General features: G+C 44.1%; 1 protein-coding gene across 2 annotated transcripts in view; it reads left to right on the top strand.

Moving 5' to 3' along the window:
- HECTD4 (HECT domain E3 ubiquitin protein ligase 4) overlaps window positions 1–15,911 on the top strand; it is a 168,525-nt gene that overhangs the window by 81,830 nt on the left and 70,784 nt on the right. For both annotated transcript variants that reach the window (XM_049789310.1, XM_049789309.1), the window contains exons 18-22: window positions 3,208–3,332; window positions 4,401–4,554; window positions 9,011–9,111; window positions 12,336–12,534; window positions 15,538–15,657. In XM_049789310.1, coding sequence (XP_049645267.1) covers window positions 3,208–3,332; window positions 4,401–4,554; window positions 9,011–9,111; window positions 12,336–12,534; window positions 15,538–15,657 — 699 coding nt within the window. The remainder of the gene's footprint in view (window positions 1–3,207; window positions 3,333–4,400; window positions 4,555–9,010; window positions 9,112–12,335; window positions 12,535–15,537; window positions 15,658–15,911) is intronic.

Below are 15,911 nucleotides of genomic sequence, written 5' to 3'. Positions count from 1 at the left end.
CTGCACAGTGATGATCATATTTATGACACACTCATAATGCATCAGCCATGTGCTCCTGTCAGTCTTTCTGTGCCTTTGTTTAATTTCTGAGTTTTTAAGAGCTGTAAGAAATGACACTTACAAGTGATCTCATACCTATCTGAAAGTTATAAGTATATCTGAAAGCATGGCATTTGAGAAATTTTCTAATTTGGTTGCTTATTACATAGACATTTTTAAAGTATATTCTTTTTTTTTTTTTGGTTTTTGGGCCACACCCGGTAACACTCAGGGGTTACTCCTGGCTATGTGCTCAGAAGTTGCTCCTGGCTTGGGGGACCATATGGGACACGGGGGATCGAACCGCGGTCCGTCCAAGGCTAGCGCAGGCAAGGCAGGCACCTTACCTTCAGCGCCACCGCCCGGCCCTAAAGTATATTCTTTTTGTTTTGTTTTATTTTGTTTTGTTTGGGGGCCATACCCAGTCATGCTCAGGGTTACTTCTGGCTCTGCACTCATATGGGATGCTGGGGATTAAACCAGGTCAACCTTGGTGCAAGGCAATGCCCTACCCTGCTGTACTATCTCTTTAGTCCCATTCAGTATATTGTTTTAAAGTAAAATATAGGGGATAATTAGTGAGTAACTTAACTTTTAAACTTCTAGTTTATTTCATTTTTTCTGATTATTTTATAGTTATTTTTTGTATAAATTCAATAATTTGCTCTCTGAGATCATTTATAGCAATTAAACAATTTTATGGCAGTGAATGTTACAATTATGATAGGTATGCAAAGCTTTTGTTTGCTCTGTTATTTAGAATTTTATCTTTGTGAGAAAATTAGAAAAATCAATAAGAATTTGATTCTTTATGGGGGCCAGTGAAATAATACAGTGAATAGGGCTCTTGCCCAGCATGCAGTCAATCTGGATTTCATCTCTGGCATCCCATATGGTCTTCCAAGTCTACCAGGAGTGATTTCTGAGCACAAATCCAGGAGCACAACAAGATGTGGCCCTAAAGCAAACAAAAAAAATTTTTTAAGTATTTTATTCTTCTTAAATTTAAAAATTTTAAAGGTACCAAAAAAGTAACCACAGAATTTATAAAGGTGATAGCCACTGTCATTTTTCTTTTTCTTTTTTTTTTTTTTTTTTTTTGGTTTTTGGGCCACACCCGGCAGTGCTCAGGGGTTACTCCTGGCTGTCTGCTCAGAAATAGCTCCTGGCAGGCACGGGGGACCATATGGGACACCGGGATTTGAACCAACCACCTTTTGGTCCTGGATCGGCTGCTTGCAAGGCAAACGCCGCTGTGCTATCTCTCCGGGCCCCATTTTTCTTTTTCTTATTGCAGTAGATATCATATTTGTCTGCAAGTTCTTATTTATGAGTATGTATAATTAGCTATTAAACAGGCAAAATATATAAATTAGTCATTTAAATTGCTGATATGGGGCCCGAGAGATAGCATGGAGGTAAGGCATCCCATATGGTCCCCTGAGCCTGCCAGGATCGATTTCTGAGTGTAGAGCCAGGAGTAACCCCTGAGCACTGCCGCGTGTGACACCCCCCATCGCCAAATAAATTGCTATTTATTTATTTTTCTTGCCATGGTTTTATTCATAAATAAAAGGAAGATAACCATTGCCTTTTGCAGATTGCTGTGAGGACGTATAGTCAGTTGAGAATTCCTTTTCTCTCTCTCTCTCTCTCTCTCTCTCTCTCTCTCTCTCTCCCTCCCTCTCTCTCTCTCTCTCCCTCTCTCCCTCTCTCTCTCCCTCTCCTCTCCCTCTCCTCTCTCTCTCCTCTCCCTCTCCTCTCTCTCTCCTCTCTCCTCTCTCTCTCCTCTCTCTCTCTTTTTGCTTTTGATTTTTGGGTCACACCCAGTGATGGAACTGTGGTCTATCCTAGGCTAGCTCGGCAAGGCAGGCATGCCTTACTGCTTGCGCCACCGTTTTGGCCCCTCCTTTTCCTCTTTATGATAAAAATATGTTAATCATACCACAAGGGACCCCAGAAAATTCTACCAATGAAAGCCAGTTGTTTTCTATTTGAAGGGTTAAACTTTAAAGTTCTTAATTAATCCATTGACAGGATGGTGACAGGGGGATGCTTGTAGTAAAGGTAGAATAGGCTAGGTGGGACCGGAGAGATAGCATGGAGATAGGGAGTTTGCCTTGCATGCAGAAGGATGGTGGTTCAAATCCCAGCATCCCATATGGTCCCCTGAGCCTGCCAGGAGCAATTTCTGAGTGTAGAACCAGGAGGAACCCCTGAGCGCTGCCAAAAACAAACAAATAAATAAAAAAGAATAGGCTTAACTATTAAGTATCAGGAATAATTAAAAACAGATTTTTGTCTTATGACTTGGTTACGTTTTTTTAATAGAAAACAAATTAAAAATTGTATGATTTTAACTACTGCATCTTAACAAATCATGTAGTATTTGAACTCCCATGAATTCTAATAGGTTTTTTTGTTTTTGTTTTTGGTTTTTTTTTGTTTTTGGGACCACACCCGTTTGATGCTCAGGGGTTACTCCTGGCTAAGCACTCAGAAATCGCCCCTGGCTTTGGGGGACCGTATGGGATGCCGGGGGATTGAACCGTGGTCCTTCCTTGGCTAGCGATTGCAAGGCAGACACCTTACCTCTAGCGCCACCTCACTGGCCCCCTAATAGGTATTTTTAATGTTTAATAACCCACATTCAGGTTTAACATTTAATAGCCCGCTCTTTTAACTCAAGTTTTTAACTTGCCTAGTTTCAAGTGTGACAGATTTAAGACACGAAGAAAAAGGTCACTTGTCCTGTTTCAGAATGTTGTGGGGTTTTTGTCTCATTTTATTCACCGCCTCTACATGTGCCTTTTATTGTTCTGTTTTTCTCTTCAGCTGTCCTCATGCCACCCAAGGCAGTCTTCTACCGGGACAGTTTCTGGGCTGGCCACAGGAGCGCTTGTGCTGGAGGGAAATGGGAGAAATGTCTTTTCTCCTAGGGCCTCGTGTGCTCCCAGGAAAATACTGCGTATTTCTGTCAGCACTCCAGGCCTTAGTCTCCCAACTCAGACCACAACTTGCCATCATAGCAGAACTTACTGCTTGGGGCTTATGCTCACCTCCTCATTATCTCATTTGAAAATGCGTCATTAAATGCATGTTTCATGTCATTGTGAGTGTCTGTTCATCCCAAAGCTGAAAAGTAATATTAGGATACTTTCTACCTAGGAGCTAAAGGTCAGTATTTTGGCTCTGGCCACCCAAATCCTGACTGGATGTGATGAAGTGTTGGAAATGCTACAGCAGGTCACAACTGCCCTTATAAACAGTGACATAGCTGATCGTGAGCAGAGGTAAGGAACTAGTGTGAGAACTGCCTCTTGCTGTGTGGTACCCCTCAAGAAGCAGTTTGCATCCAAGAACTCTTCATTAAAGAGCCTCTCTGGAATGCGATGTGTAAACTTCTTCTGGCAAAAATACTGAGGTGGAGGATGAGAATCTTTGCTGGTTAGCTATCCATTCTCTTCCTCTCCTTCAGCAGGAGAAAATAAGAAAGTTCAGAAATATGTTTGCTACCTATACTTTTTCTTTTTATTGACTTTCTTCTCTTCCCTTCTATATTTTTCTTTCTATTGTTTTTTCAATAACTTTGTTTTCACGTATTTGGAAACAAATGTATTATGATCAACTATGTCAGTTATATGGTGCATTTTCTTTAAGTCAATTAAAAAAATGAAAATGAGAAAGTTGTGTGGCTGGCAAGATAGTACTGCAGGTAAAGCAATTGACTTGTACCCCAGAACCCCCTGAGCACTGCTGGGTGTGGCCCAAAAACAAATAAACAAAATAATTAAATTGCTTTAATTATAAGTCCTCAATGAGTTCAAAGAGATATATTAAATAATTTTCCAGATAAAAATGATACTGTGTTGGGATTCAGAGCAAGTGTGGATATAGTGCTTACCTTGCACACAGGCAATTTGGGTTCGATCCTTGACATCCCAGATCTGGCTCCCCAGATCCCACCAGGATTAATTCCTGAATTCAAGTCAGGAGTAACCCCTGAGTACCACCAGATGTGTGACTCCCTCCCCCACAAAAAAAACCCCTAAAATTAATATTGTGATTCTGTGGTGGGTAGGGCATTTGCCTTGCATGCAGCTGACCTGGGCTCAATCCCTAGAACCCCATGTAGTCCCTGAGCACTGCCAGGAGTAATCCCTGAGCATAGCTGGGTGTGGCCCAAAAATTCAAAACAAGTCAAAAATGACATTGGTACTGAAGCTGTAGTTACACCTCAGTGAAGTACTTGCTTGCATATGCTCAATGTCATTTTGCCAAAAAAGAAAACAAAAAGAAGACATGAGTGCCTTTACAATCGGGTATTGCTTAGGCTGTTATGTTATCTTGGACTTTTATAGGTTGAAAGGCTTGGAACAAGTTACTAAAGCTACTATGCTTGGTCACCTTCTTCCGGTTTTACTGACATCCCTGATGCATCCCAACTTGCAGACTCTGATCATGGCTGATGCCCTGATGCCTCAGCTGGTGCAGTTGGTGCTCTACACCAGTCAGGTAGGACCCTGGCTTTGCCAGAGCAGCTCTGCTGCCCCGCTTTACATGGTGAAATTGTGACAGTCACTGAGGGCGATATACAGCCATATCTCTGAATCAGATGGAAATCTGATTGGACGGGAGATATAAAGATAGATCTTGAAGGGAGAAAGGTTTTATTTGCTTACCTCAGTTATCACATTCTTTAGAGGCTTCGATTGTGGGTCACCTATTAACATGCTATTCTAGAACGAAGACAGCAGAACTAGAGAGTTATTCTACATAACTGAGTTTTCCTGGGGAAGGGGAAACATGGCAAGGGACCTGGGGACCTTGGTGGAGAAAAGCAGGCTCTCTGGGTGTCGTGTTGGGACGATGTGTGTACGAAAGTATCATTAACGGTATTTTAAACAGTACCTCCGTCAAAATATAAACAAAACAAAACAATTTAAGGACTCCTCTTTCCCCAACACCAAAATTAAATAAAATGCTATTTTACAGTGCTACAGAAATCTTACTAAAATGGTCTACATTGTTCTCTCTGACTCTTGTTGAAGCTTGAATTTATTGTACCTTCTTTTAGGGTGGTCAAGGTGACACTCAGCAATGCTCAGGGTTACTCCTGGCTCTATACTCAGGAATCACTCCTAGTAGTGCTTCGGACTCCTAGTAGTGCATATAGACCTGCAACGGCGAACCTATGGCACATGTGCCAGCAGTGGCACGTGAAGGCCTTACAGCTGGCACGCGGGAAGGTCCGCAATTAAGATATGCAGCACGTGGGGCCGGGTAGGTGGCGCTGGAGGTAAGGTGTCTGCCTTGCAAGCGCTAGCCAAGGAAGGACCGCGGTTCGATCCCCCGGCGTCCCATATGGTCCCCCCAAGCCAGGGGCGATTTCTGAGCACATAGCCAGGAGTAACCCCTGAGCGTCAAACGGGTGTGGCCCAAAAACCAAAAAAAAAAAAAAAAAAAAAAAAAAAAAGATATGCAGCACGTGCCACATAGTTTTTAGATACTAAAATCTTTTTTTTTTTTTTTTTGATTTTTGGGTCACACCCAGCAGCGCTCAGGAGTTACTCCTGGCTCTACGCTCAGAAATCGCTCCTGGCAGGCTCGGGGAAACCATATGGGATGCCGGGATTTGAACCACTGTCCTTCTGCATTCAAAGCAAACGCCTAACTTCCATGCTATCTCTCCGGTCCCTAGATACTAAAATCTTGTTATTAAGGTTTAATTGACGTGCTGGCACTTTTGAGGAAATTCTTTGATTTTGTGCGGCAGTTTGAGCATGCGGGCTCAAAAAGGTTAGCCATCACTGATATAGACCATATGGATACCCAGCATTGAACCCAGATTGCCACATGCAGGGCCAACGCCCTCCCAACTGTGCAATCAATCTGGCCCTCTCTTAACTAATATAAATGATATAATCTATTCTAGCAATAAACAGAATGATGCAGCCCTGCGCCATCCCAAAGGCCTCTTTAACCAGGCCTAGGAAGGGGTGCGGGACATGGGTCACCCCAGCACCCCTCTACCTCCTTCCTCCAGAACTCCAGGGCTTCCCCTGGACCACATGCCTTATGCAAGCCAGCAAGGTGGGAATAGCAGCACAATAGGTTCTGGCTTCAGGAAGTCCCAGGGAAGTTTCATTACTAAACCTGTTCATTGTGAAACATATTGTGACCACATTGACAAATATTTGGATATCATAGTGTTTAATCTGCTTATCATAATCTGAAAGCCACCCAGGAGCTCATTTTATTCTTTTACTCCTCACTCCCACCTCCTATTACCCCACATTTAACCGTTTTTCTGTACTAATCATTTTTGTTTTAGCCAAGGTGGATTACATGTCTTTCACAGTAGTTTTTTGGGTGGAGTCTGAAGCTTCAGCAGGCAACACGTGGACAGCATGGCTCCACACTGTAGGCTTTTTGGCCAAGCTAAGGGGAAGATGCAGCCTCGGCTGCCCCCCACAACTTTCTCCTTCCTCCCGGTCCAGGGTTATTCCTGGATACCTGCTCAGGGTCCCAGCAAGTGGGTTCCAGCGAGGAGCAATTTAAAGGAGACCCCAGGCTTCCTCGTTCCTGCAAGGGGCTGAGAGAGGACTGGTAAAACTTCCAACTTCTAGCAATTAGGAAGCAAATGCCTCTCTGGGAGTCCGAAGCTTCAGCAGGCAACACGGGGAGGACATGGCTCCATGTGCTCTTTGCTTGTCCAAATCACAGACCAAAGTGGTGTCTTGGAAACAACACCCTCCCTCTGGACTATTTCTAAAACATAAAAGGGACACGTGTATCTCCTTTGTATATCTCAGATGTATTCCCTTAACATCTATAACTCTTTTTGAACATCCTCATATAGTGACAATTTTGCCCACTGGTTTTGTTATTTGATTTTCTCCTTTTGAGATCTGTTTTATAAGCAATACTGGTAGAAGAGTATCTCTGTATAGATTTCATGTTTGAACCAAGTTACGGGGAATGTTGGAATTTATTCGTCAGCCCCCAGATACACCAACAATATCTTGTGGCATTGCTTCTCTTTTGCATAGGCACATTAAAATGGGAAAATAATACATATGCAAACAAGTTCTTTTTTTTTTTTTTTTTTTGTTTTTTGGGTCACACCCGGGAGTGCTCAGGGGTTATTCCTGGCTCCAGGCTCAGAAATTGCTCCTGGCAGGCACAGGGGACCATATGGGGCGCCAGGATTCGAACCGATGACCTCCTGTATGAAAGGCAAATGCCTTACCTCCATGCTATCTCTTCGGCCCCGCAAACAAGTTCTTATCTAATAGAGATGGGAACACAAATTTGGTAATGCAATTAGGCCTTATACCCTGAACATTGGCATAATGATTTGGCTTAGGCCTCAGAAGAATGGGCATCGCCCACACACACCTGAATAATGGATACCATCTATGGAAACAACCACAATTGTCTATAACATTACCAGGATTCAAGCCTCTACCAGGGAAGACCTACCACTGCTTTGTCATTGACTTACTCCAAAGAGTGCTTTCAACACCCAGACGACTCAGCAACAATCTGCTTGCAGGGCAAATCGCTCCGCATTTAATGGTATGCTGAAACTAGAGGATGCTCCATACTAGCCTGACATCGATGAAAGAAATGCACAGAATCCAGAATCTTTAAATATAAGAACTTGATACCAACAATAGCTAAAGTGTGAAAAAGTTTCACCGGAACCACAGAGAATGACTCAGGTTGGACAGACTGGTATGCCTGGAACCCAGAGTTGGTCTTATGCCAATAAACCTCCTGGGTGAGGCCTTTTTGTAATCAGGCCAAGGATTTTTTTTCCATTTTCCCCATATTTTTCTGGACCTATGCAAACAACGGTGATTGCCACTATCACACTTTTTCTATATATTTTTACTCTTATCCTTTAAGGAAAAAAAATACAATTTATTGAACTTAAAAACAAATAACTGTAGTGGAATGCCTGTCTCAAATACAGGCAGGGGATGGAAAGGTGGAGGGGGGAATGTTACACTGGTGAAGGGGAGTGTTCTGTTTGTGACTGTAACCCAACTATGAACATGTTACTTAAATAAAAAATATTTTTAGGGCCCGGAGAGATAGCACAGCGGCGTTTGCCTTGCAAGCAGCTGATCCAGGACCAAAGGTGGTTGGTTCAAATCCCGGTGTCCCATATGGTTCCCCGTGCCTGCCAGGAGCTTTTTCTGAGCAGACAGCCAGTAGTAACCCCTGAGCGCCGCTGGGTGTGGCCCAAAACCCAAATATATATATATATATATATTTTTTTTTTTTTTTCAAATGATTATAAAAGGCCAGAGTGATGTAGATGAACCTGGGGACACACTTTAGAAATCCACACCTGGGCCCGGAGAGATAGCACAGCGGTGTTTGCCTTGCAAGCAGCCGATCCAAGACCAAAGGTGGTTGGTTCGAATCCTGGCATCCCATATGGTCCCCCGTGCCTGCCAGGAGCTATTTCTGAGCAGACAGCCAGGAGTAACCCCTGAGCACTGCCGGGTGTGGCCCAAAAACCAAAAAAAAAAAGAAATCCACACCTGCTGACACTCTGCCAGTCTGAAGGACATACCAAAGTTAGGGCCAGGTAATACAGCCTTGTTGGCACCTGGCTCAAACTCCAGACCACCTTGCATACAGGGCCATACCCCTGCCCCTGATTAATCTCTATGCCCGCTTAGGTGAGAATTCTATATTTGACTCAAGCCCGAGAGCTAGTGCAGCAGGCTGAGCACATACTTTGTATGTGGAAAACCCAGGTTCAGTCTCTGGTGCAACTTGGTCCCCTGAGCACAGCCAGAATCAACCCCTGAGCATAGAGTTGGGAGAAACTCTGGAGCACCCCCTGATGTGGCCCTGAAATCAAAATAAAATGATTTAATGGATGAGTTTCCCTCTAGTGACACTCATGTAACTGACAATCAGCATTTAAGGTATACTTTTTGTGTTTCAGACGGCCTTGCTGCTTAAAACCCAGTGTCCGATTTTTGCTGATCTGGGCTGTTCTCCATGTGGCACAGCCGACCAGAAGGGCAGGCTACTCCCTGACGAGAGGTGAGGTGCTCTCCTACAGGAGTCTCTCTCTCCCTACTTCTCTCTCTCTCTCTCTCTCTCTCTCTCTCTCTCTCTCTCTCTCTCTCTCTCTCTCTCTCTCTCTCTCTCTCTCTCTCTCTCTCTCTCTCTCTTTCTCTCTGCCTTTCTCATTCTCTCTCTCTGATTTGCTTCTGGTGGAAGCCATGATTCCTTTCTCAACAATAATTTTTCTTTGCAAGGATTTTCTAGCTGGGAAAAGATAATTCTGGTCAAAACTTTCTAGATAATTGTAGAATTTTAGGGGCCGGAGATATAGCACAGTGTTAGGGCATTTGCCTTTCATGTAGCTGACCTGGGAGGGACCCAGTTCAATTCCCAGCATCCCATATGGTCCCCCAGCCTGCCAGGGGTGATTTCTGAGTGCAGAGCCAGGAGTAACCCCTGAGTACACCTGGGTGTGGCCTAAAAACTAGTCAAACAATAAATTATTAAAAAAATAAATAAATAGGGCCCGGAGAGATAGCACAGCGGCGTTTGCCTTGCAAGCAGCCGATCCAGAACCAAAGATGATTGGTTCAAATCCCGGTGTCCCATATGGTCCCCCGTGCCTGCTAGGAGATATTTCTGAGCAGACAGCCAGGAGTAACCCCTGAGCACCGCCAGGTGTGGCCCCCCAACCTAAATAAATAAATAAATAAAATTATTTAGGGGCCGGAGAGATAATATGGAGGTAAGGCATTTGCCTTGCATGCAGAAGGACAGAGGTTTGAATCCCGGCATCCCATATGGTCCCTCGTGCCTGCCAGAGGCAATTTCTGAGCATAGAGCCAGGAAACCCCTGAGCGCTGCCGAGTGTAACCCAAAAACTAAAAGAAAGAAAGAAAGAAAGAAAATTATTGGGCCGGAGAGATAGCATGGAGGTAAGGTGTTTGCCTTTCATGTAGGAGGTCATCAGTTTGAATCCCGGCGTCCCATATGGTCCCTCGTGCCTGCCAGGAGCAATTTCTGAGCCTGGAGCCAGGAATAACCCCTGAGCACTGCCGGGTGTGACCCAAAAACCACAAAAAAAAAAAATTTTTTTTAAATTGTAGAATTAAGGCTGGAGTGGTGGCACAAGTGGTAGGCTGTTTGCCTTGCACGTGCTAACCTAGGCTGGATCACTGTTTGATCCCCTGGCATCTCATATGGTCCCCCAAGCCAGAGGCGATTTCTGAGCCACATAGCCAGGAGTAACCCCTGAGCATCACCAGGTGTGGGCCAAAAAGCAAAAAAAAATTTGTAGGGCCGGGCGGTGGCGCTAGAGGTAAGGTGCCTGCCTTGCCAGTGCTAGCCTAGGACGGACCGCGGTTCGATCCCCCGCTGTCCCATATGGTCCCCCAAGCCAGGAGCGACTTCTGAGCACATAGCCAGGAGTAACCCCTGAGCGTCACCGAGTGTGGCCCAAAAACCAAAAAAAAAAAAAATTGGGGGCCGGGCGGTGGCGCTGGAGGTTGGTGCCTGCCTTGCCAGTGCTAGCCTAGGACGGACCTCGGTTCGATTCCCCGGTGTCCCATATGGTCCCCCAAGCCAGGAGCGACTTCTGAGCGCATAGCCAGGAGTAACCCCTGAGTGTCACTGGGTGTGGCCCAAAAACCAAAAAAAAAAAAAATTTGTAGAATTGTAGATTGGAACAGATTAGAATAAATTTAATGGGTCAAGTGATTAGTTCAGGGGCCGGTGAGGTGGTGCTAGAGGTAAGCCTTGCAAGCGCTAGCCAAGGAACGGACCTTGGTTCGATCCCCTGGCGTCCCATATAGTCCCCCCAAGCCAGGGGCGATTTCTGAGCGCATAGCCAGGAGTAACCCCTGAGCATCAAATTGGTGTGGGCCCCCCCCCCAAAAAAAAAGATTACTTCAAAATTAGTAAGGATTTTAATGATGGAGATAAGCTATTGTGACTTTTTGTTTTTTGTTTTTTGGTTTTTGGGTCACACTGAGCAGTGCTCAGGGGTTACTCCTGGCTCTATGCTAAGAAATCACTCCTGGTAGGCTTAGGGGACCATATGGGATGCTGGGATTTGAACCACCATCTTTCTTCGCTATCACCATCCTGTGCTATCTCTGCTATCTCTCTGGCCCCTATTGTGACTTTTGTAACCAATATGACAAAAATTTCTAAACATTGAAGACTATTCTTTACCAGGTATTTATATAAGAGAAAAAGAAAGAGTAGGTTCTTGTATATGAAGATTCATAATACCTTTGGTAAAAAAAGAAGAAACAACTCAATATCTTTCCACTTAGTGAATGGATACACAAGTTGTAGTAAATCTGTACAAACAAATTCCACTTAGCAATAAAAAGGAATCAACTCTTGATATATGCAAAAACAAAATGAACTTCAGTATACTTACGTTGAGTGAAATTTATATGGCTATAGCTTTCACTGAAATGTACATAGTATATGATTCCTTTTTATAAAAATGAAAAGTTCAGGGGTCAGAGCAATGATAGTACAGCAGGGAGAGTGCTTGCCTTGCACACAGCTGACGTGGTTTGATGTCCAACACTCCATATGGTCTCCTGAGCCCCACCAGGAATAAGCCCTGAGCACTGATGGCTGTGACACAAAAATAAAATAAGAACAACAACAAAGAGAATTACATTATAGAGAAGTCATATAGGCATTGAGAGACCAATAGACAGAACCTTCTTAAGACTTAAGCCTATGGAATTTGAATGTGGTCAGTTCAAAGGTTGTTCACTATACCTTTATGGGATTTTTGGTGTTTTTTTTTTGGGGGGGGGGCATACCCAGCAGTTCTGAGGGGTTACTCCTGGCTCTGCATTCAGAAATTACTCCTGACAGGTTCAGGGAACCATATGGGATTCCTGGGATGGAATCCAGGTTGGCTTTGTGCAAGGCAAGCACCCTACCTACTATGCTATTGCTCTGGCTTGTTCCCCCCTTTTTTTATTTTTGGAGAGGGGGTTAGCCACACCCGATGGCACTCAGGGTATACTCTTGGCTTTGCACTCAGAAATCACTCCTGGCAGGCTCAGGACCAAATGGGATACTGGGGATCGAACCCCAGTTCATCCCGAGTCAGCTGATTGCAGAGCAAGTGCTCTACCACTGTGCTATTGCATGGGCCCCTGTTTTTGTTTGTCTAAGTAACTTTACATGGAAATTAGCAGAGAGGGAGTTCCCCATGTTTGTATTTTTCTTTTCCTGGAGCTATGCTAAATCACTTTGTCTGTTCTTAGAATGCTGGAAGAGAAGGAAGAGCCAGGCTTTCTCACGGGGCTAAAGATTCCTGCTCCCTGGGCTGCTGGGAAGACCGTGGAGACAGTTCATCCAGTCAGAGACAACTATAAATTCAAGGAGACAGTCCACATCCCCGGAGCGCGCTGCCTGTACCTTAGATTCGATAGCAGATGCTCTTCGCAGTATGACTACGACAAAGTAAGCAAGCCCGTCTTCATACTGTCACACGCCGATGAGCTGATTTCTTAGGCGCTTCTTCTGTTTTTTTTTTTGCTGCTGTTTGCCATTCTTGACTGACTTCTGTATGCAGATTTCTCACGAGAGTGCTTGCCTCAGCTAAGCTAATTCCCTGCTGGGTAGTGACTGGGGAGATTAAGAGATAGCATCCCTGCAGTCAGTCTCAGACCACTTGTTTCCATGCTCTGTCGAAAGCAGGCGTGTTTGCTCTCCAAAGTACAGATCTGAGCCCAAGAAGATGCTTCTTTCCTTTCTCTTACCTCCTGCGTCCCATATGCTTGGAATTCCTGTAGATGGTTAACATCCATCCGGCTAGAAAGGTCTCACTGTTGAGCTCTTGGGATATCTCATGTATCTTATAGAAGAAGGTGACTTTCAGAAGAATTTCAGATACATTAGGACCTATGCTTTTTTTTTTTTTATTTAAATCAGGTGTCCTCAAACTTTTTAAACAGGGGGCCAGTTCACTGTCCCTCAGACCATTGGAGGGTCTGACTATAGTAAAAACAAAACTTATGAACAAATTCTTATGCACACTGCATATATCTTTTTTTTCAATGAAGAAACAAAACAGATACAAATACAATATGTGGCCCGCAGGCCATAGTTTGAGGACCACTGATTTAAATGATTAGTTTTGGGGGCTGGAGTAGTGGCGCAAGTGGTAGGGCGTTTGCCTTGCACATGCTAATCTAGGACTGTCCGCAGTTCGATCCCCCCCGGCTGCATCCTATATGGTCCCCCAAGCCAGGGGCAATTTCTGAACTCATAGCCAGGAGTAACCCCTGAGCATCACCGGCTGTGGCCCAAAATCTCAAAAAATAAATAAATAAATAAATAAAGATTAGTTTTATTTTCTTGCCATTGCCTCAGGGCCCACCTAGATTTTGAAGAAACGTAGTTTTCTCGTTATTTTTAATAATTAAAAATAAAAGGAGGAGGACGAGGGCCGCACAGTAGGTAGGGCATTTGCTTTGCATGATGTTCAATCCTGGCATCTCATATGGTCCCCTGAGCACTGCTGGTGTGACCCAAAACCAAAAAATAAATAAGAGGAGGGGCTGGAAACATAATACAGATATTAAAGCATGTATCTGGGGCCAGAGAGATGGCACAGCGGTAAGGTATTTGCCTTGCATGCGGAAGGACGGTGGTTCGAATCCCGGTATCCCATATGGTCCCCCGTGCCTGCCAGGGGCGAATTCTGAGCATAGAGCCAGAAGGAACCCCTGAGCGCTGCCGGGTATGACCCAAACCAAACCAAACCAAACAAACAAAAAAGCACTTATCTAGTATGCATACCGTGTTGAACTCTCAGGCTCCACATTGAGCCAGAATTCCCAAAGCACTTCTTGGGGGCTTTCTTCCCCTTCTTGCTAATAAGTAAAAGGGTCAAGAGTTGAAGTGCTTTTTTAATAAAATCTGAATTATTGGGCCGGATTGGCACAGTGGTAGGGCATTTGCCTTGCACATGGCCAACCTGGGACAGACCCGAATTCGATTCCTGGCATCCCATATGGTCCCCGAGAGCCTGCCAGGAGCAATTTCTGTGTGTAGAGCCAGGAGGAACCCCTGAGTGCTGCCGGGGTTGGGGGTAAGGGGGACCCAAAAACAAAAACAAACAATAAAGGTGGCTGCACTGAGAGCTTATCTGCTTAACTAAAAGGGACACTTCCCCACTGGTCCTTCAGTGGGGCAGCAAAAGATCCAAAAGGGTGAGAAGTCACAGAATAGCTAGTGTGGAGGATAATAGGGTAACTATTAAAAACTACTTATTTATTTTCCTATGGGTTGGGGGCCATCCTGCGATGCTTGAGTTACTTTTGGCTCTGCTCTCAAGGATTACTCCTGGTGGTGCTTGAAGGGCCGGCCCTCTATGGAGCCAGGGATTGAACCTGGGTTGGCATTTGGAAGGCAAATGTCCTCTCTATTGTACTACCTCTCCGACCCAATAGTGCAGCCTTTTTTTTTTTTTTTTTTTTTTTTTTTGTTTTTGGGCCACACCCGGCGGTTCTCAGGGGTTACTCCTGGCTGTCTGCTCAGAAATAGCTCCTGGCAGGCACGGGGGACCATTTGGGACGCCGGGATTCGAACCAACCACCTTAGGTCCTGGATCGGCTGCTTGCAAGGCAAACGCCGCTGTGCTATCTCTCCGGGCCCCAATAGTGCAGTTTTTAGAACTGAATTGAGATCACTTATGAAGTCAGAGATGACAGGCTTTGCTATTTATTTATTTATTTGCTATTTATTGAGACTATCTTCTCCCTTGGAAAGTCTGTCAGATGAACTTCAGATGTTTCCCTGTGCGTTGGAGAATTGGTTATTTGGACACAAAGCTTTATTTGGACTAGAAACTTTGGTTAAAGTACAGATACGTGAAAACTGACCCAAGCAGCAGCAACTCCCTTTCTAGCCCAGATCTTGCTTTTACACCACTAACTGACATCCTGAGAATATTTAGCTTATTTTCAATTTATTGCATCTAAAAAAGTCCTCAGCTCATTAGGTTTTAGAATTTGGGAACTTTTCATTTGTTGTGATGGCAGATAGGACAATACTTCCATCTGAATTTGCTCTTCTTATTTATTTGGGGGAGGTCTTAACAGCAAGCTAGATGTATTAATGAATTAAAGGTCATTCATTAGAATTAAAATAGCTATTAAAATACATGTATGACAGTTGAGTATGACTATTTTAATTATTGTCCCCTAACCAGTTAAATTATGGCAATCTATAAATTTATTTCAATGATTGCTACTACCTTTTGGCTGCCCTATAAATAGTAATGATTATACCCAAAGAAATAATCAGTTATACTAAAAAAATCAGGAACTATTAGTTAAAAGTAATGACACCAGTGCCTATAAATGTATATTTAAACAAATATGTTTTGCAGCCTTTTTATTTGTAGATGTTGTTTTTGTTTTTCTTTTACAGTCTAACAGTATATTTTCTGTTTTGAAGTTGGTGATATACGCGGGGCCTAACACAAACAGTAGGAAGGTTGCTGAATATGGAGGCAATACGCTGGGATATGGCAGCCGTAGTGTCTTAGGAACTGGTTGGCCGAAAGACTTGGTGAAGGTATGGTATCAGTCACAATCGCCTCCTAGAAAAGAGAAACCAACTTACATCCCTCGCAGGCTCAAGTATTAATTACAATTCCAAAAACAAATTTATGATGGGGTTGGGTTGGAGTATATTGTACCCTGTCAGGCTTGAAGACACAGTTCTTCATTCATAGTGACCTCCCTCTCGTTAGGCGGTCAGCTTCCTGTCCAGTGTAGGACTAGTGTACATTCCACAAGTTACTCTCTGTCCTGAGCTTGTCACAGTGT

Source organism: Suncus etruscus, chromosome 15 (assembly GCF_024139225.1).
Source record: "Suncus etruscus isolate mSunEtr1 chromosome 15, mSunEtr1.pri.cur, whole genome shotgun sequence".
Classification (NCBI taxonomy): Eukaryota; Metazoa; Chordata; class Mammalia; order Eulipotyphla; family Soricidae; genus Suncus; species Suncus etruscus.
Note: the sequence above shows the minus strand (reverse complement) of the source record. Positions and strands in the feature narration are given on the sequence as shown.